This window comes from Pristiophorus japonicus, chromosome 2 (genome assembly GCF_044704955.1).
Source record: "Pristiophorus japonicus isolate sPriJap1 chromosome 2, sPriJap1.hap1, whole genome shotgun sequence".
NCBI classification, from domain to species: domain Eukaryota; kingdom Metazoa; phylum Chordata; class Chondrichthyes; family Pristiophoridae; genus Pristiophorus; species Pristiophorus japonicus.
Genome location: NC_091978.1, coordinates 29,316,648 through 29,338,935, shown reverse-complemented (window position 1 = coordinate 29,338,935; position 22,288 = coordinate 29,316,648). Strand labels below are relative to the sequence as shown.

The 22,288-nt window shown below is 45.2% G+C and overlaps 1 protein-coding gene across 4 annotated transcripts in view; it reads left to right on the top strand.

The window, feature by feature from the left end:
• ctnna2 (catenin (cadherin-associated protein), alpha 2) overlaps positions 1 to 22,288 on the top strand; it is a 1,881,920-nt gene that overhangs the window by 1,530,166 nt on the left and 329,466 nt on the right. For all 4 annotated transcript variants that reach the window (XM_070866818.1, XM_070866819.1, XM_070866821.1 and 1 more), the window contains one exon: positions 7,198 to 7,398. In XM_070866818.1, the coding sequence (XP_070722919.1) occupies positions 7,198 to 7,398 (201 nt within the window). The remainder of the gene's footprint in view (positions 1 to 7,197; positions 7,399 to 22,288) is intronic.

Below are 22,288 nucleotides of genomic sequence, written 5' to 3'. Positions count from 1 at the left end.
GGGCATGATTAAGAAGTTTGCAGATGACACTAAAATAGATTGTGTGGTTGATAATAAAGAAGAAAGCTGTAGACTGCAGGAAGATATCAATGTTCTGGTTAGGTGGGCAGAACTGTGGCAAATGGAATTCAATTCAGACAAGTGTGAGATAATGCATTTGGGGAGGTCTAAAAAGGCAAGGGAATACACATTAAATGGTAGGACACTGAGAAGTATAGAGGAACAAAGGGACCTTGGAGTGCAGCTCCACAGATTCCTGAAGGTAGCAGGCCAGGTAGATAAGGTGGTAAAGAAGGCAAATGGAATAATTGCCTTTATTAGTCGAGGCATAGAATACAAGAGCAAGGATGTTATGCTTGAACTGTATAAAACACTAGTTAGGCCGCAGCTGGAGTACTGTGTGCAGTTCTGGTTATCACATTACAGGAAAGATGTGATTGCACTGGAAAGGGTGCAGAGGAGATTTACAAGAATGTTGCCTGGACTGGAGAATTTTGGCTATGAGGAAAGATTGGAGATGCTGGGTCAGTTTTCTTTGGAACAGAGGAGGCTGAGGGGATATCTGATTGAGATGTATAAAATTATTATGAGGGGCCTGGATAGAGTGGATAGGAAGGGCCTGTTTCCCTTGGCAAAAGGGTCAACAACCAGGGGCATAGATTTAAAGTAATTGGTGGGAGATATAGAGGAGATATGAGGAGAAGTTAATTACCCAGAGAGAAATGGAGGTCTGGAACTCACTGCCTGAAAGGGTGGTAGAGGCAGAAAGCCTCACCACATTTTAAAAATACTTGGATCTGCATTTAAAGTGCCGTAACCCACAGGGCTGTAATTGCCTCCTTCCGTGCTGTAAATTTCTATGATTCTATGACCACCAACCTTCTTCGCCATCACCTGATGCTGTATAGGACAGAGGGGCTCAGCACCTGACCACATTGCTGCCGTGGAGGCCAGGCATGGCTTCACTATGCCCAGATTTACTTCACTGGCTGCCACATGATGCACCAGGTTGGCACCACCCCATGCCAGCACCATAAAGCATCAATGCCCAACTCTATTGCTTTCACACTCATCACCATTGTGGGGTGTACCCTTATGTCTCACCATTCACTGCAACTCACTAAGCCACTTTGAAAGGTGCACACAAATCTGTCCAAGAAGGCAAAGTGTTGAAAATAAAAGTTTCAATGTTTGACACTACATTAACAAAAACTTTACATGAACTTTGCATAAAACACCCAAGTACCTACCTACCCTTGTGTGTTGTTAGTTAGTATGATTGCGCTAGGATAAGGGTGAGTGTTAGAAATGGCTAGCGAGATGGGGATGTGATAATGTAGATGGATAGAGAAAGATGGGTATAGGTGTAAGGTAAGTTGGGGTGAGTAAGGATGTGTAGGGTAGGGAAGGCAGAGTGATGGGGATGTGACGAGAAGCACAGGAGGATGAGGTTGAGTAAGACTTTGTACTAACGTTTCGTGATCTACTAAGAAAATTGAAAGATTTGCGGCACTGCACCCAGATCCTCCTGACGACATCCCTGCTTGTGCCCTCCTGTGCAATGTGCAACCAGGCTGTGCACTCTCTTCCGCCCAGAAGAACAGAAGAAGACCACCCTGTGTGCTGTGACTCCCTCCATAAGCATATGGAAGGAGTCATGGGAGAGCCTGGGTGCAGCCCTGTGCCTTTGTGCATTTCTTGTCAGTGTCAGTGTTTGTAGCACCTCACTGCTGTAGAACACTGACAGCACAACTGCCAAATTAAAGTTGGCAAAATAAAAAACGGCTGTTGACGAATCATCAAATGACATCACCAGACCCGCTCCCTCTAATTGGCCAGCAAACACGCTGGGCAGGCTTAGCATACTCAATCAAGGGAAATTCATTTCAGAGGCTGGGATGGAGACAACAGTAGGGTTGGGACCCACCACCGACATCGCACGCCACGGACCCGCCAAGGTAGGCGAAAGCACGGCCTTAATATCAAGTCCAATAGTGCCCTGCTCCAATGGTTTCCCCCAGCCAAATTCACCCAAGTAACAATGTAATATTTTGTCCTGGATCAGATTCTCACTCCAATACACCCTTTATAGATTTCCCAGTCTATTCCTGATAAATTTAAATGATCTATAACAACTGCATCTGTTGCTGTACAGGTTTCCCTTACTTTAACAACCAAGTTCTTGGTACAAACTCTTCTCCTTCTAGACCTAATGATCTCTAGAAGGCTCCCACAGTTAGTTACGTTCTCTTCATGGAACTCATCTCTATCCACAGGGTTTTGACTTAATCTGCACCCAGATTCTTAGCAGTATAGAGCAAGGAGTTACATATATTTTATTTTTATTCATTCTTAAGATGTTAGAGTCATAAGAATATAGGAAATAGGAGCAGGAGTAGGCCATCGAGTCTGCTAGTCTGCTCCACCATTCGGTGAGATCATAGCTGATCTTTGACCGCAACTCCACTTTCCCACACGATCCCCATAACCCTGGATTCCCTTAGAGTCAAAAAATCGAGTAACATAAGAAATAAGAGCAGAATTAGGCAATACAGATCAGGAAAGTCACTGGCAAAGCCAGCATTCATTGCCTATTCCCAGTTGCCCTGACTAAGTGGCTTGCGAAACTACGTCAAAGTCAATTTAAGGGCAGTTAATAGTTAACCATGTTGTTGTGGGACTGGAAACACATATATGCAGGTTTCCTTCCCTAATAGGTTCTGTTTTGGCCCGAGTCAAAGCCCCAAAATGCCTAAGGGAAGAGGTAATTGCGCCTCGAGCTCATTTGAAAACTTGTGCAGCTGATTTACAATGAGACTGTTCCTAGGCCTCCCTTGTTGTGTCAAACTGTCAATAGGCCACTCAGACATTCTGTGCCTCCGTGTACCGCTGATGTTGATCAGGGTCAGCGTCCTTGGCTGTAGATGGCTGGGAGTTCTGCCCTTTGCTACTCCGGAGCACGGACCCAGGGATTTCGGGGAAGACTGTATTGCTCAGTAAATCATAGCCCTGCCCTTCACTGCCACTTGAACATATTGGGGCTGACAATTCCGGCCTCACTGGGTCCGTACAAAGTGCGCACGGACTGGACGAGGCCTCACACAAGCCGGTTCTCGGGGCCCGATGCACATGCGCCGCAAACGAGCTTTTCCGATCCTCTGCATCCCCAGGGGAAGGACATTTGTTGGGAGAGATTGGACTATTTGCCCAACTCATGCCCTTCAAGCATTTTTTGCCTGGTTAAAGTAGACACACAGCTTACTTTTTCCAGCGTAAAAGTTTTAAAACATATGAAAATTAATTTTAAACAATCATTTTTATATTAAAACCTTGTTCATTAAGGCACGTTTATTTTTAACACTATTAAAACACATTAAAAAAAATTCCAAAAAAAAATATTTTTTCTAAGACATTTAATTGCATTTAATTTTAATTAATTTTAAATATGTGAGGTGTTCGATTTATTTATTATGCTGTGTCTCGATGTTTTAGGGGGTTTTCTCATTGATAGTAATGGCGTCCGTACAAACAGAACTCCCATTTTTATCACTGAGAGTAATGCATCGTGATTGGTGGTCCAGGACCACATGACTCCAGCTTGCATGTATGTACCTGAAAGACATTTTCCCATGCGTTGCGCAACAAATCTAGGCCTCCGACCGGGATCCTATGTTCCTCCGGGACCACCAGGTACTTTCGTAGATTTTTTTCGGATCGGAGGCATTCGTACGAAGGAAGCCTCCGATCGCAATTTTCCCCCCATGGTATTGTACCGCACAGGAGGAGGCCATTCGGCCCATCTTTGTAAGAGCTATCTAATCAGTCCCACTCCTTTGCTCTTTCCCCATAGTCCTGCAACTTTTCCCTTTTCAGGTATTTACCCAATTCGCTTTTGAAAGTTACAATTGAATCTGGTTCTACTATCCTGTGAGGAAGAGCATTCCAGATCATTATAACTCAGCTAAGTCTAAGACTGCTTTACTGTAACTTAGCTTCGAGAAGTTCACTGCTGCAAACAGTGGAGGCTAAAAACGTTTTCAAAAATGAAATATTACTGCATATAACGAGCTGGACTTACCCTAAGGGATACCAGTATATGAACAGTCCTGATGTAGGGTCATCGACCTGAAACGTTAACTTTGTTTCTCTCTCCACAGATGCTGCCTGACCTGCTGAGTATTTCCAGCATTTTCTGTTTTTATTGGTTTTGTCTGAAATTCCCGATATCAGGCCCAAATTTCCTTGGGACCTTGGGGCAGACAGGCAGCATAAAAGGGGCAGGGGATGACGGGCAGTGCAGAAAATGGCAGGTGTCCGCCATGACGATTGTATTCGGGGAATTCCCACTTGGGACAGAATTGTCCCATTGAAGGTCTGGCGTGTTGGAAGGGATGTGGGTCTGGTCAGGCTGGTGTTGCCCGCTGAATGTCGCACTGCTGCCAGTCCTTTGTCCCAAGTGACCTTGGCAGGATACTGGTGACCAGGCCACTGGAGCAGCACTCATTAGATCCACAGGGATATGTAGGCCTGAGGTCATGACAAAATAAAGCCAACATTATTTCAATCAGCCAGCTGATACAGGGGGCCAACCTCAAGGATTGCTGAATTTTGTAACTCTAGCTACAGCTTTAGCGCTCAACCAACTTTCCTGTGCTGAAATTTGCTCATAACAGATGCCGAACTAGTTCAGGTGCCTGCTAAATTCATTCAAATTCCCTGACTTCTCATCCTTGTTTTCAAATCTCTCATGACCTCGCCTCATCCTGTTTTTATATCCGCTGCCAACCCTACAAACCTCTGAGATCACTGCACGCCTCCAATTCTGGCCTCTTACACATTACTGATTTTCTTCAGGATTCAGCTGCCGAGGCCCTGAGCTCTAGAATTCCCTCCTTAAACATCTCCGCCTCTCTATCGCTCGAATATAGAGAAACATAGAAACATAGAAAATAGGTGCAGGGGTAGGCCATTCGGCCCTTCTAGCCTGCACCGCCATTCAATGATTTCATGGCTGAACATGCAACTTCAGTACCCCTTTCCTGCTTTCTCGCCATACCCCTTGATCCCCCTAGTAGTAAGGACTACATCTAACTCCTTTTTGAATATATTTAGTAAATTGGCCTCAACAACTTTCTGTGGTAGAGAATTCCACAGGTTCACCACTCTCTGGGTGAAGAAGTTTCTCCTCATCTCGGTCCTAAATGGCTTACCCCTTATCCTGAGACTGTGACCCCTGGTTCTGGACTTCCCCAAGATTGGGAACATTCTTCCTACATCTAACCTGTTAAATCCCGTCAGAATTTTACACGTTTCTATGAGATCCCCTCTCATTCTTCTGAACTCCAGTGAATACAAGCCCAGTTGATCCAATCTTTCTTGATATGTCAGTCCCACCATCCCGGGAATCAGTCTGGTGAACCTTCGCTGCACTCCCTCAATAGCAAGAATGTCCTTCCTCAAGTAAGGAGACCAAAACTGTACACAATACTCCAGGTATGGCCTCACCAAGGCCCTGTACAACTGTAGTAACACCTCCCTGCCCCTGTACTCAAATCCCCTTGTTATGAAACATAGAAACATAGAAAATAGGTGCAGGAGTAGGCCATTCGACCCTTCGAGCCTGGACCGCCATTCAATGAGTTCATGGCTGAACATGCAACTTCAGTACCCCATTCCTGCTTTCTCGCCATATCCCTTGATCCCCCTAGTAGTAAGGACTACATCTAATTCCTTTTTGAATATATTTAGTGAATTGGCCTCAACTACTTTCTGTGGTAGAGAATTCCACAGGTTCACCACTCTCTGGGTGAAGAGGTTTCTCCTCATCTCGGTCCTAAATGGCTTACCCCTTATCCTTAGACTTGACCCCTGGTTCTGGACTTCCCCAACATTGGGAACATTCTTCCTGCATCTAACCTGTCGAAACCTGTCAGAATTTTAAACGTTTCTATGAGATCCCCTCTCATTCTTCTGAACTCCAGTGAATACAAGCCCAGTTGATCCAGTCTTTCTTGATATGTCAGTCCTGCCATCCCGGGAATCAGTCTGGTGAACCTTCGCTGCACTCCCTCAATAGCAAGAATGTCCTTCCTCAAGTTAGGAGACCAAAACTGTACACAATACTCCAGGTGTGGCCTCACCAAGGCCCTGTACAACTGTAGTAACACCACCCTGCCCCTGTACTCAAATCCCCTCGCTATGAAGGCCAACATGCCATTTGCTTTCTTAACTGCCTGCTGTACCTGCATGCCAACCTTCAATGACTAATGTACCATGACACCCAGGTCTTGTTGCACCTCCCCTTTTCCTAATCTGTCACCATTCAGATAATAGTCTGTCTCTCTGTTTTTACCACCAAAGTGGATAACCTCACATTTATCCACATTATACTTCATCTGCCATGCATTTGCCCACTCACCTAACCTAGATGCAGCCTCATAGCATCCTCCTCGCAGCTCACACTGCCATCCAACTTAGTGTCATCCGCAAATTTGGAGATACTGCATTTAATCCCCTCGTCTAAATCATTAATGTACAGTGTAAATAGCTGGGGCCCCAGCACAGAACCTTGCAGTACCCCACTAGTCACTGCCTGCCATTCTGAAAAGTACCCATTTACTCCTACTCTTTGCTTCCTGTCTGACAACCAGTTCTCAATCCATGCCAGCACACTACCCCCAATCCCATGTGCTTTAACTTTGCACATTAATGTCTTGTGTGGGACCTTATCGAAAGCCTTCTGAAAGTCCAAATACACCACATCAACTGGTTCTCCCTTGTCCACTCTACTGGAAACTTGAAAATCTACCCCTTTGACCAAGCTATTGGTCACCTGTCCTAATATCTCCTTATGTGGCTCGGTGTCAAATTTTGTTTGATAATTTCTCCTACGAAGCTCTTTGGGATATTTTACTACGTTAAAGGCTGAAAGAAACTTATGTTGTTGATTTTCTGGTGGGGTCAGGTTCGTTGTTACAGTGTTGGAGCAGAATTGGAATATTTGTCCCCGATGTTTATGGACACACCGTTTAATCACATCCTCTTCACTGCACCATGTTCCCATTGATTTGCACACTGCAGTGCATGGTCGTGGCATTTGTTCAATTCTTCAGTGATTAACTGTTGTATAAATATTGAAGTCAACCTAATCTTAAAAGCCACATGTTTTCTTCAATTTATTTCTACAAACTCTCTCAGAAAACCATATACTGGAGGATGTGAACAAGTGCGTCATCGCTCTCCAGGAAGGCGATGTGGACACACTCGATAGAACTGCTGGGGCCATCCGAGGGCGGGCTGCAAGGGTTATCCACATCATCAGTGCCGAGATGGAGAACTACGAGCCAGGAGTGTACACCGAGAAAGTAATGGAGTCCACAAAGTTACTCTCGGAGACTGGTAAGGGTTATTGTTCAGAATGTGTCCGTGTTATATACTTATGAACATATTCATTCATTTCAAGTTGACTTTGATAACTAAAAAAAACCTGTTTAAAATTCTCCTGCTTGTTTATTTCAATACATTATCATGTCAATAATACGATTGAAATAAATAAAAGAGAATGCTAATGGACAACCAGTGACCTTCTTGATTTAGTCGGTTTCTGGCAAGATAGCACCAAAGTGACACTTCCCCCTATGGAAGGCTGGTACCAAAAGAAAGACTTACACCTTTCATGACCGCAGGACATCCCAAAGCACTTCACAGCCAGTGAAGAACCAAGTCTAACTGTTGTGGTTTAACCATTATCAGTAATCCAGTACCAGAGCAGGCAGGTCTGCAGTAATCCTTGCACTGCTTAAAGAAACTTACAGCGGTGAGGAGGGATGATATGTTAGAGGGATCATCAAAGGAGGCCATATGGGTCGAATTGAAAAATAAAAAAGGGGCGATCACACTGCTAGGAGTGTATTTTGGCCCTCAAACAGTGGGAGGAAGATAAAGGAGCAAATATGTAGGCAAATTGCTGTGAAATCCAAAAACCATAGGGTAGTAATAGTAGGGGATTTTAACTATCCTAATATTGATTGGGACAAATTTAGTGTGAAGGGTATAGAGGGTGCGAAATTCTTGAAATGCATTCAAGAGAACTTTTTTAGTCAGTATGTAGCAAGCCCAACACGAGAGGGGGTGGTCTTGGATTTAGTTTTGGGGAATGAAGCTGGGCAGGTTGAAGGAGAGCACTTGGGTGCCAGTGACCATAATTCAGTCAGATTCAAGTTGGTTATGGATAAGGACAAGAATAGGCCTGGAATAAAAGTTCCAAATTGGGGAAAAACTAATTTTGCTAAGTTAAGGAGTGATTTGGCCATGGTGGACTGGAAACAGCTACTTGTGGGTAAATCAGTGTTGGAACAATGGGAGGCATTTAAGGAGGAGATCCGGAAGGCTCAGGCCAAACATGTGCCCTTAAATAAAAAGGCTGGGAAAAATAATTCGAGAGCCCCTTGGATGTCTAGGGACTTACAGAGGAGGATTAAGAAAAAAAGATATGCTTATGTCATATATCAACGGCTAAATACTATAGAATCTTTCGAGGAATATAGAAAGTTAAGAGGCAAAATTAAAAAGGATATTAAGAAATCTAAGAGAGAGCATGAGAAATTCTTGGTCAGTAAAATTAAGGAAAACATCCTAAGATGTTCTTTAAATATATTAAGAATAAGAGAGTAACTGAAGAAAGGGTAGGGCCTATTAGAGACCATGAGAGTAATCTTTGTGTGGAGACGGAAGATGTTGGTATGGTTCGTAATGAATACTTTGCATCTATTTTCACAAAGGAAAGGGGCAATGCAGATACTGTTATCAAGGAAGAGTGTGATATTCTGGATGAAATAAATATTGTGAGAGAGGAAGTATTAAGGGTTTTAGTAGCTTTGAAAGTAGATAAGTCCCCAGGCCCGGATGAAATGCATCCCAGGCTATTGAGCGAAGTAAAAGAGGAAATAGCAGAGGCCTTGACCATCAGTTTCCAGTTCTCTTTGGATTTGGGCATGGTGTGGGAGGACTGCTAATGTAGTACCCTTGTTTAAGAAGGGAGAAAGGGATAGGCTGAGTAATTACAGGCCTGTCAGTCTAATGTCAGTGGTGGGAAAATTATTGGAAAAAATCCTGAAAGACAGGATAAATCTGCATTTAGAAAGGCAAGGATTAATTAGTCAGCACGGATTTGTTAAGGGAAGATTGTGTCTGACTAACCTGATTAAAATTTTTGAGGAAGTAACCAAGAGGGTCGATGAGGGTCGTGCATACGATGTAGTGTATATGGACTTTAGCAAGGTCCCACATGGTAGACTGGTCATGAAGGTTAAAGCCCATGGAAAGTGTCAAGTTGGATCCAAAATTGGCTTGGAGGTAGGAAGCAAAGGGTAATGATTGATGGATGTTTTTGTGACTGGAAGGATGTTTCCAGTGGGGTTCCGCAGGACTCAGTACTAGGACCCTTGTTTTTGTAGTATATATCAATGATTTAGATGTGAATATAGGGAATATAATTAAGAAGTTGCAGATGACACTAAAATTGGCTGTGTGGTTAATAATGAAGAGGAAAGTCACGGGCTGCAGGAGGATATCAATCCACTGGTCAGGTGGGCAGAGCAGTGGCAAATGGAATTTAATTCAGAGAAATGTGAGGTGATGCATTTTGGGAGGGCTAATAAGGAAAGGGTATACACATTAAGCGGTAAGACACTTAATAGTGTAGATGAAGAAAGGGACCTTGGCGTGCTTGTCCACAGATCCCTGAAAGTAGCAGGCCAGGTGGATAAGATGGTTAAGAAGGCATATGAAATGCTTGTCTTTATTGGCCGAGGCATAGAATATAAGAGCAGGGAGGTTATGCTTCAATTGTATAATACTTTGGTTAGGCCACAGCTCAAGTATTGCGTGCAGTTCTGGGCGTGATTGTACTAGAGAGGGTGCAGAGGAGATTTACTGGGATGCTGCCTGGAATGGAGAATCTCAGTTATGAGGATAGATTGGATAGGCTGGATTTGTTCTCATTGGAGCAGAGGAGGTTGAGAGGAGAACTCATTGAGGTGTACAAAATATTGAGAGGCCTGGATATAGTGGATAGTAAGGGTCTATTTCCATTGGTGGAGGGGTCTATTATGAGGGGTTATAGTTTTAAGGTGGTTGGTGGAAGGTTTAGAGGGGATTTGAGGGGGGGCTTCTTTACACAGAGGGGATCTGGAACTCGCTGCCTGGAAGAGTGGTGGATGCAGAAACCCTTGCCACTTTTAAGAGATGGTTTGATGGGCACTTAAAGTGCAGCAGCCTGCAGGGTTACGGACCTAGAGCTAGTAATTGGGATTAGACTGGATGACCTTTTGTTGGATGGAGCAGATATAATGGTAAGTACTGCAGGGAATAGAATACGGCCAGGGTGATCTCCTGGAGTAGTTTCGATCGCCTGGATGGGTCAGAGAGGAATTTTGCCAGATTTTTTCTCCCTAAATTGGCCTGGGTTTTTATCTGGTTTTTGCCTCTCTCAGGAGATCACATGGCTCCGGTTGGGGTGGAGTGTAGAATGTTTTAGTATAAGGGGTGTCGCAGTTGTGGTGAGGCGGATTGGTTGGGCTGGGCGCTCTTTGCCTTTCCGTCATTGTTCATAGGCTTATATGTAACCTTCAGGGCTGCTGACCAAGGGCCGTGTGGCTCTTTGTCGGCCGGCGCAGACAGGATGGGCCGGAATGACCTCCTTCTGCGCTGTAAATTTCTATGTTTCTGATTGACCAGCTAAGCAGGCTCATTATGGGACTGGAGGGAAAGGCCGAGCAAGAATCTCCGACTTTGCTCCAGATAACCCTATAAACTAATGCCCCAACAGGTAGAGTGGATCCTGCTGCACAAATTGTAGCAGCCTTCAACTGGCTGTGCTGGCAGGGTGTGTATGGTTAGCTGTTAAACCCTTGTGCGCACCTAAGCTCTCTGGCCTTAGGTAAGTGTCGGTACAGGTCGTTATGGAGAGGAAGAGCATGACTTTTCTGTGAGGCAAACGGAAACCAAGATTAGTCAGTAGCTTGGTTTAGAGAATATTAAGCACATTGAGAAGCTGTTTCTCATGCCAGCCACACAGCTGACCAAAAATGTCAATGCGTCAGAAATTATTACTCAAATCAACATCTTCAAAAAAAGAACTGTGCACACCAAGGGGAGGTATTTTAGCACTGAAAATGGAACACTTTTTATACTTTGGTCACCAAGTATCAGTACCAAGCAACCAGTTGGATTCAGAATGAAGCTTCCTTTGGACTGTCCCAACAATGCACCTCTACCCAAACTGGAGAAGAGCACATCTTACTGTGCCAGAATGATACTTTGGCCTTTCCCACACTGTCTAAACTGTGACCTCTTTGATTGAGATTGCCAATGCCATAATGACTATTCTTTGACTGAAGTTCATAATCACCCTTTCCCCTTCCAAACAGATCACTGCCATGTGTCCTCCTGAATCCTGTTTGGCCAGATGCGTCATCCTGAGCCACTGATGGCTCCATGGTTGCTATCCGTGCTGGACTCAAATAGTTAGCGGGAGAAATGAAGCTCATTTTATTTCTCTGTGCTGCCCTTCCAGGAAAGAAATACTTCACTTCCTCGATGTAGTCCATTAACTAGCTTACTGAGTGCAGATGAAACTCCCCAACCATTGCAGGTGTGTCTGACTGACGGGCAGCCTGGCTTCAAAATAACTAGTCTGTCAGGTGCTTCAATTTTCACAATCTCCATGTTGCTCCATTACAGCTGATATTGAAGACTCTGCCGCTGATTAACACGCTGTGCATTGTTTATACTGGTTAAAAAAATGCAAGTTTTATTAATATAGTGCCTTTAACGTTAAAAAACTTCTTGGCAAAGGCGTAAGCAAAGAAATATGCAGTTAACAAGCCATTCAGCAGCATCAGTGCAGGTGAAAGCAATTGACTACACAAAAGCAAAGTACTGCGGATGCTGGAATCTGAAATAAAAACAGAAAATGCTCAAAATCTCAGCGGGTCAGGCAGCATCTGTGGAGAGAGAAACAGACGCTTTGTCAGAACTGGCGAATGTTCAAAATGAACAGATTCTTAAGGAGCACTGAAAGGGGGAGGAGAGGAAAGAATAAAAGGGAAGGTCTGTGATAGGTGGAAGACAGGAGAGATTAGAGAGACAAAAGGGATGAAGGGCCAACTTGAGATAGTAATAGCAGAGGTTAGAAAAAGATTAATCTAGATAGGGTGTGAATGGCGGAATAATTACCAGCTGCCATGGGAAACAGAGAGAAATTTGTTTACATAAGATCGGTGGGGGTTAAAAAAAGGAGGAAAGGGGCCAAATATGGGCAGAGGTAATGGTCTGAAATTGTTGACCTTGATGTTCAGTCCAGAAGGTTGTAAAGTGCCTAAACGAAAGATGAGGTGCTGTTCCTCGAGCTTGCATTGAGCTTAATTGCAACAGTGGAGGAGACTGAGGACGGAGAGATCAGAGTGGGAATGCAGTGGAGAATTAAAGTGACAGGCGACCGGAAGCTCACGGTCACACTTACGAACTGAACGGAGGTATTCCGCAAAGTGGTCACCCAATCTGCGTTTGGTCTCCCCAATGTAGAGGAGACCACATTGTGAGCAGCGAATATAGTATACTACATTGAAAGAAGTACAAGTAAATCGCTGTTTCACCTGGAATGAGTATTTGGGGCCCTGGACAGTGGGAAGGGAGGAGAAAAAATGGCACGTGTTGGATCTCCTCCGCTTGCACGGGAAGTTGTCATGGGAAGGGGAGTGGGTGCCTGGGGGTGACTGCAGAATGGGTGTCGCGGGGGGGCGAGGTCCCTTCGGAATGCTGAAAGGGAAGGGGAGGGGAAGATGTGACACGGTCAAGGACCATGTTAACCATGGCGGAGGGAAATCCTCGCTTGAGGAAAAAGGAAGACATGTCAGAGGGACTAGTGGAAGGTGGCGTTGTCAGAGCAGATGTGACAGTGATGGAGAAACTAGGAGAATGGAATGGAGTTCTTATGGGATGCGGGGTGGGAGGAAGTGTAGTCCAGCTACCTGTGGGAGTCAGTGGGCTTATAGTGAATGTTTGTCAATAGTCTAACCCCAGAAATGGAGACAGAGAAGTTGAGGAAGGGAAGGGAAGAGTCAGAGATGGACCATGTTGAGGTGAGGGGAGGGTGGAAATTGGATGCAAAGTGAATGACATTTTCGAGTTCAAGGCGAGAGCAGGAAACGGCACCGATACAGTCATCAATGTACCGGAAAAAGAGGTGAGGGAGGGGACCCGATTAGGACTGGAACAAAGAATGGGCAATTGACTGCTCAGTTGTGCGTTAGTTGTGGATATATGATGTCAGAGAGAGACCATTGCAAGTACTTGAAGAAAAATAGGAGTCAAACTGAACTCAATGCATTCTCAGTGCACGAAATGTAATCTGCCCTTTTCATGCAGTCTACCCAAAAGAATGATATGTTGTATTAACCGGCAAGGTGCCATAAAATGTACTAAATCTTAAAAGGCGTCATTATGTAGGTTTGCAGATCTTATTTGTAAAATTCATTCATTATTTCTCATTACCCAAAGATACTTCTAGTGGCCTCCTGATTAAAATGCATCTGCAGGCGAGGAGGCTTTCATTGAAGAGTCTGTCAATTAATTTTTTTCAACGATGGATGCTTTGCCTGTAGCATGGATGTGGTGTTTTACAAGGTCCCGCACAAGAGATTGGTGTGCAAAATCAAAGCGCTTGGTACTGACATGGATAGAGAACTGGTTGGCAGACAGGAAGCAGAGAGTCAGGATAAACGGGTCCTTTTCAGAATGGCAGGCAGTGACTAGTGGAGTGCTGCAGGGGTCAGTGCTGGGACCCCAGCTCTTTACAATATATATTAATGATTTAGATGATGGAATTGAGTGTAATATCTCCAAGTTTGTGGATGACACTAAACTGGGTGACGGTGTGAGCTGTGAGGAGGACGCTAATAGGCTGCAGGGTGACTTGGACAGGTTAGGTGAGTGGGCAAATGCATGGCAGATGCAGTATAATGTGGATAAATGTGAAGTTAAACATTTTAGGGGCAAAAACATGAAGGCAGAATATTATCTGCATGGCGGCAGATTAGGAAAAGAGGAGGTGCAACGAGACCTGGGTGTCATGGTTCATCAGTCACTGAAAGTGGGCATGCAGGTACAGCAGGCAGTGAAGAAGGCAAATGGTATATTGGCCTTCATAGCTAGGGGATTTGAGTATAGGAGCATGGAGGTCTTACTGCAGTTGTACAGGGTCTTGGTGAGGCCTCACCTGGAATATTGTGTTCAGTTTTGGTCTCCTAATCTGAGGAAGGACATCCTAATCTTGCTATTGAGGGAGTGCATCGAAGATTCACCAGACTGATTCCAGGGATGGCTGGACTGTCATATGAGGAGAGACTGGATCAACTGGGCCTTTATTCACTAGAGTTTAGAAGGATGAGAGGGGATCTCATAGAAACGTGTAAGATTCTGACGGGACTGGACAGGTTAGATGCGGGAAGATTGTTCCCGATGTTGGGGAAGTCCAGAACTAGGGTACATAGTCTTAGGATAAGGGGTAGGCCATTTAGGACTGAGATGAGGAGAAACTTCTTCACTCAGGGAATTGTTTACCTATAGAATTCCCTGCCGCAGAGAGTTGTTGATGCCAGTTCATTGGATATATGCAAGAGGGAGTTAGATATGGCCCTTATGGCTAAAGGGATCAAGGGGTATGGAGAGAAAGCAGGAAAGGGGTACTGAGGGAATGATCAGCCATGATCTTATTGAATGGCGGTGCAGGCTCGAAGGGCAGAATGGCCTACTCCTGTACCTATTTTCTATGTTTCTATGTTTCTATGTTTCATGCTGTAACTCCTAGTCGGCTAAGATAAATCATACCGTGACACAACTTTGGTGCGGTGGCATGTTTGGGAATTGTTGCCCGTTCTCATTGTCTATTAGGCTGTGGCAGAGGACAAGGCCTGAGAGACAAAGCAGCCTCTCCATAGCTGATAGTATCTCTCTCTGTTTATGACAGTTGCCTGTGGCAATCAAGCATAATATATTTCACGGTCTTATTTTCCACCTCCCTGCTCTGTGTAATTTATTGCTATTTGGATGTAATGGTGGATCTAAAGAGTCAGTTTATTTTTATGCAGTGTGCCATCTTCTTGCTGTGGAAGATCAAAGAGGGTTGAAAGGGAGTTGTCTATGTTACTAGCAAACTCTTATGTGATGCCAGGATGCCAGACATTTATTATTGAACGTCCTCTGTGCTTTTTAGTGAGGAAATTGTGGAAAGATCTAACTGGGAATTCACAACAGCTCTAAAGTCATTTTTGTTTGGGTGTAGGGGGTGGAGACATTTTTGTTCCCTCCCTGGGTTTCTGAGTCAAATCAGCAAGTTCTAGCTGTTAACCTTAATTTATGCAAAATCCCAGGATGTTTTGAAAGAAAAAGAATGAAAGAAAGTCTTGCATTTGTATACGCTCCTTTTGTGACCTCAGGACATCCCAAAGCGCTTTACAGCCAATGAAGTACTTTTTGAAGTGTAATCACTGTTGTAATATAGGAACCTGCAAGGATCATCAGCAGGTCAGGGCCTTCAAAGGAGCGTACCACTTCAAGGTACAGCGTGTGCTGGAGAGCGACGGCTGTGAAGAAGGCGACTGGATTGAACGTCACCAAGGTCCAGGTCGCTGATTGGAGCGTGGGCAGGTACAGCGGGGAGTGGCGAGGTTGGGGTGCAGGAGCGGTGAGTGATCGTGGTGCAACGTGATTGGGGCCTGCGAGAGGCGTGAGTTTGGAGCCCAGAAGAGGCGATGTGTGCGCGCACTAGGACCATGCAGCAGAGCTGGTCTCCAGTCGTCTTGGGTAATCCTTGCCACTGGACCAAGACCTAGCTCTGTCAAGCCCGTGTGGTGGCTGGTGTGCAACGGCCACCACACGTTAAAAAAAATCCACGCACAGGCATCTTCCACCCTTCAATATGTAGTTCGGGACCTGGAATATTTGGTCCTTCATTGAAACATCTGCGAACGCATTCCTTTTTGGCATGGAAGCAAGTCATCCTCGATACGAGGGATCGCCTATGATGATCCTTTCTCATTACACATCACCCAGTCTAGGATGTCCAGCTCTCTAGTTGGTTCCTCGACATATTGGTCTAGAAAACCATCCTTAATACACTCCAGGAAATCCTCCTCCACCGTATTGCTACCAGTTTGGTTAGCCCAATCTATATGTAGATTAAAGTCGCCCATGATAACTGCTGTACCTTTATTGCACGCGTCCCTAATTTCTTTTTTGATGCTGTCCCCAACCTCACTACTACTGTTTGGTGGTCTGTACACAACTCCCACTAGCGTTTTCTACCCTTTTGGCATTCCACATCATCCAAGCTAATGTCCTTCCTTACTATTGCGTTAATTTCCTCTTTAACCAGCAATGCTACCCCACCTCCTTTTCCTTTCTGTCTATCCTTCCTGAATGTTGAATACCCCTGGATGTTGAGTTCCCAGCCTTGGTCACCCTGGAGGGAAATTAAGGATAGTGTTAAGGAAGAGGCATATAAATTGGCCAGAAAAAGCAGCAAACCTGAGGACTAGGAGAAATTTAGAATTCAGCAGAGGAGGAGAAAGGGTTTAATTAGGAGGGGGGAATTAGAATATGACAGGAAGCTTGCCGGGAACATAAAAACTGACTGCAAAAGCATCTATAGATATGTGAAGAGAAAAAGATTAGTGAAAACAAATGTAGGTCCCTTGCAGTCAGATTCAGGTGAATTTATAATGGGGAACAAAGAAAGGGCAGACCAGTTGACCAAATATTTTGGTTCTGTATTTACGAAGGAAGACACAAATAACCTTCCGGAAGTACTTGGGGACCGTGGGTCTAGTGAGAAGGAGGAACTGAAGGAAATCGGTATTAGGCGGGAATGTGTGTTGGGGAAATTGATGAGTTTGAAGGCCGGTAAATCTCCGGGGCCTGATAGTCTGCATCCCAGAGTACTTAAGGAAGTGACCATAGAAATAGTGGATGCATTGGTGATCATTTTCCAACAATCTATCAACTCTGGCTCAGTCCCTATGGACTGGATGGTAGCTAATGTAACACCACTTTTTAAAAAAAGAGGGAGAGAGAAGACGGGTAATCATGGACCAGTTAGCCTGACATCAGTAATGGAGAAAATGTTGGAATCAATTATTAAAGATAAAATAGCAGCGCATTTGGAAAGCAGTGACATGATCGGTCCAAGTCAGCATGGATTTATGAAAGGGAAATCATGCTTGACACATCCTCTGGAATGTTTTGAGGATGTAACTAGTAGAGTGGACAGGGGAGAACCAGTGGATGTGTATTTGGACTTTCAAAAGTCTTTTGACAAGGTCCCACACAATAGATTGGTGTGCAAAATCAAAGCACATGGTATTATGGGAAATGTACTGACATGGATAGAGAACTGGTTGGCCGACAGGAAGCAGAGAGTCGGGATAAACGGGTCCTTTTCAGAATGACAGGCAGTGACTAGTGGGGTGCCGCAGGGCTCAGTGCTGGGACCCCAGCTCTTTACAATATACAATAATGATTTAGATGAAGGAATTGAGTGTAATATCTCCAAGTTTGCAGATGACACTAAACTGGGTGGTGGTGTGAGCCGTGAGGAGGATGCTAAGAGGCTGCAAGGTGACTTGGACAGGTTAGGTGAATGGGCAAATACATGGGCAGATGCAGTGAAAAATGGATAAATGTGAGGTTATCCACTTTGGGGGCAAAAACGCGAAGGCAGAATATTATCTAATGGTGACAGATTAGGAAAAGGGGAGGTGCAACGAGACCTGGGTGTCATGGTTCATCAGTCACTGAAAGTGGGCATGCAGGTACAGCAGGTGGTGAAGAAGGCAAATGGTATGTTGGCCTTCATAGCTAGGGAATTTGAGTATAGGAGCAGGGAGGTCTTACTGCAGTTGTACAGGGCCTTGGTGAGGCCTCACCTGGAATATTGTGTTCAGTTTTGGTCTCCTAATCTGAGGAAGGATATTCTTGCTATTGAGGGATCACCAGACTGATTCCCGGGATGGCAGGACTGACATATGAGGAGAGACTGGATCAACTGGACCTTTAGACACTGGAGTTTAGAAGGATGTGAGGGGATCTTATAGAAACATGTAAGATTCTGACGGGACTGGACAGGTTAGATGCAGGAAGAATGTTCCCGATGTTGGGGGTAGTCCAGAACCAGGGGACACAGTCTTAGGATAAGGGGTCGGCCATTTAGGACTGAGATGAGGAGAAACGTCTTCACTCAGAGTTGTTAACCTGTGGAATTCTCTACTGCAGAGAGTTGTTGATGCCAGTTCATTGGATATATTCATGAAGGAGTTAGAAATGGCCCTTAAGGCTAAAGGGATCAAGCGTTATGGAGAGAAAGCAGGAAAGGGGTACTGAGAGAATATTCAGCCATGATCTTATTGAATGGTGGTGCAGGCTCGAAGGGCCGAATGGCCTACTCCTGCACCTATTTTCTATGTTTCTATGTTTCTATGATGATAGGAAACGCGGCAGCCAATATGCACATAGTAAGCTCCCCCAAACATTGATCTGAATCAGGAAGCTTTGTGCTGTGGAACTCACTGGGAACATAGTTCAGACTGCCAGACCCGCAACCGTCTTTCTGGGAAACAGGAATCGAGACTCCTTCCCTCCCTTAAAGGGAAGGCCCATTGCTGCTGGCTCTCCATGGAAACAATATCACTCCTCGCCCACAGCAGCCCCGATCCGCAACAATCAACCCCAAGCAATCTAACAGAGAGCACGGCTTTCCATCGCGGCACAGCAAAATGGTGAAAAAAAAACGAAGGGTTGAAAACAAATGTTTTACTTACCCTCTTGGCTTTACCTTAAAATACCACTCGCCAAGTGGCCGGCCTCCCTGCAGGGGACAGAACCGAAGTTGGGAATCGGGGCACTACCGGGGCGCAGGGCAGCTGGATGACATCAGGATCTCGGGGGTTATTGCTGCCGCAATCTTCCACAGCAAGTTCGCGGGAGTCGGTACTCTCGCCGGGTCCGGTGGCAGAGCAGGCAGAGCCCCATTATCGCCCCTCGAAGGAGCTAGCGGGAGGTGCAAAGGAGGTCAATGAGTTTAACATCAGCCCAAGTGAACATTCTAGAGTCTCTGTATACCTGGAAAACACTGGAGTAAGTACCCAGAATGGACGGGGAGTGCGTACCCAGAATGGACGGGGAGTGCGTACCCAGAATGGACGGGGAGTGTGTACCCCGAATGGCCGGGAGTGCGTACCCAGAATGGCCGGGGAGTGTGTACCCCGAATGACCAGGAGTGCGTACCCACAATGGACGGGGAGTGTGTACCCAGAATGGGTACAATATGCGGGTGTCCTCGTACATTACCCTCCTTCTGGGCTTCTTGCTCTCCTGTCAGAACAACTCCACTCTTGTGCCCTCCTCATTTTACACACCCAAGAAATGCATCCTGCCCAGCCAGTGGGACCAAAGGCAGATGATTCCATCCCAGATGTGCCAGCCACAAAGAGACTGTCTGCGATGCAACCTTCCATCTGATTGCTCCTCTTCGGCTTCCTCCTCTTCTGCATCTTCTTCTTCCCTCTGCAAGTGGACGTTGTAAATATGAAATGACAGCATAAAAAGCAGGAAATACTCAATTGGTCAGGCAGCATATCGACCTGAGACATGAACTCCATGAATGTTGTGTGACTTGCTGAGTATTCGCAGCATGTTCTGTCTTCTCAGAGGCATTCACTTACCATCCGAGCACTTGCAAGCCTCCAGCAGCACTCCCAAAACACAAAAAAAAACTTTCACATATTTTGCAGCAATCCACCTCTTCAATAAAATCCAAAACACCAAGGCCAAACCCTTCCATTCAAACTTACCTGATTGATGCGTGTCCCTTTAGCAGCTGCAGATATCGCCCCTGTCAGCATCTGTCAGCCTATTTGCGCCCCAGGTTAACACTACGTACTTGGAACCCAGCGCTGAATTGGGTGCGAGGGTCAAAGTTCGCGTAACGCTGACTGACATCACCACACTCTCATTTTTTCGAGTATCGCTGGCGCTGACAGGGGTTAGTAAGTATCTGAATTTCTTGTTCTCTAAGCCTTAAGTGAGCATTTATTACTATAACAGCATAGATGGGACACACAAATCCAAGTAGATTTTTAGGACCTGGCACTTAGACGCCACTTTCATTGCGGCACTATAGTTGAATCCATATTCCAGAGGTATCCCTCTACCCTTATCCAATACACAATACAGTGTCTCAGATTGGTTCACATCTAAGGTTCACTGTGTACTGTACAGACTGTTCTTAATAAAATGTAAAGAACAGAGGGTCATCAGATAGATCAAATATAACCAGCTGCAGTCACAGCTCATCCTTCTCCTGCCAATTGAGATAAAATGGAGAACAGAGGAGTTTTTTGTGATTAAAAAAGGATGTGTAAACTCCCTTAGGATTATCTAACCCTTGTTGAGTGGACAGTGCTTTGTTTCCTGTTCAGGCAATACAGCCCACACAAGAACACATACTAAAAGTAGCAAAGGATTACTAGGTTTTGTTATGTATGCATGTTAATGATGTACTATAACACGAGACCTGAATGTACCTTCACCCTGTATATACCATACCTGTACACTAGAGGGTGCTGCTGCTGGAGACCTAAGGGTCACCTGTACACTGCAGGTAACCAAGTATAAAAGGGAGCTCACCTCTTGGTGTCCTCACTCTAGGAGCTGCAATAAAGGACTAGTCTGTACAGTTCAAGTGCCATACCTCTGCCTCGTGGAGTCATTAAGAGAGTGTTTGCATACACAATAGGTTTAATTGGTGTGTCTGTGGTTGTTCTTTTACATCCCTAAAGGCTGTAAACCGCCGGTGATATTCCTTGCTGCGGATTTTAATTTACCATTGTTATCGGAGAAGCAAGTAATTATTTATATCCATTACCTTTTAAAATATTATATCCAGCACATCTATTCTGCTGCATAACATTTATAAGAACATAAGAAATAGGAGAAAGAGTAGGTCATACGGCCCTTCGAGACTGCTCCGCCATTCAATAAGATGATGGCTGATCATCGACCTCAACTCCACTTTCCTGCCCGATCTCCATATCCCTTGATTCCCCGAGACTCCAAAAATCTATCTATCTCAGCCTTGAATATATTCAGAGACTCAGCATCCATAGCCCTTTGGGCAGAGAATTCCAAAGATTCACAACCCTCTGAATGAAGAAATTCTTCCTCATCTCTGTCTCAAATGGTCTATCCCTTACCCTGAGACTGTGCCCCCCTAGTTCGAGACACTTCATCCACTGGAAACAACCTTTATGTGCTGGTGCCTTCTGTAAAAGTGCAATTTAATCTGCTAGCCAGCTCATTCTGCCTCCATGGATCTTGCATCAAATTGCACCAGATAGGGCGAACCCCCCACAGCATCTCCACCATCTACAAAGGCACAAGTGATGGAATACTCTCTACTTCCCTGGAATTGTGCAGTTGCAATAAGACTTGAGAAGCTTAATACCACCCAGGACAAAGCAGACCGCTTGATCGGCAGCCCATCCACCACCTTAAACATCCACTCATCCCCACCACTGGTGTACAGAATGCATTGCTGCAAGTTGCCAAGGCTTCTTCTGCAGCCCCTCCCAAATCCGCAAACTCCACCCCTCAGAAGGACAAGGGCAGCATGCATGGGAACACCAACGGCTCCAACCTCCTTTCGACATCACACACCATCTTCGTTTGGACATATATCGCCGTTCCTTCATCGTCACATCGAAACATAGAAACATAGAAAATAGGTGCAGGAGTAGGCCATTCGGCCCTTCGAGCCTGCACCACCATTCAATAAGATCATGGCTGATCATTCACCTCAGTACCCCTTTCCTGCTTTCTCTCCATACCCCTTGATCCCTTTAGCTGTAAGGGCCATATCTAACTCCCTCTTGAATATATCTAACAAACTGGCCTCAACAACTCTCTGCGGTAGAGAATTCCACAGGTTAACAACTCTCTGAGTGAAGAAGTTTCTCCTCATCTCGGTCCTAAATGGCTTACCCCTTAGGTCAAAATCCTATCTGACAGCATTGTGGGAGTACCTTCACTACATGGACTGCAACGGTTCAAGGCAGCTCACCACTACCTTCTCAAGGGCAATAAATGCAGCCTTTACCAGCGACGTCCACTTCCCGTGAATGGAAAAACAATTCTTTGGTGGGTAGTGGCTGGGTGGCACATGACCTGGAACCTC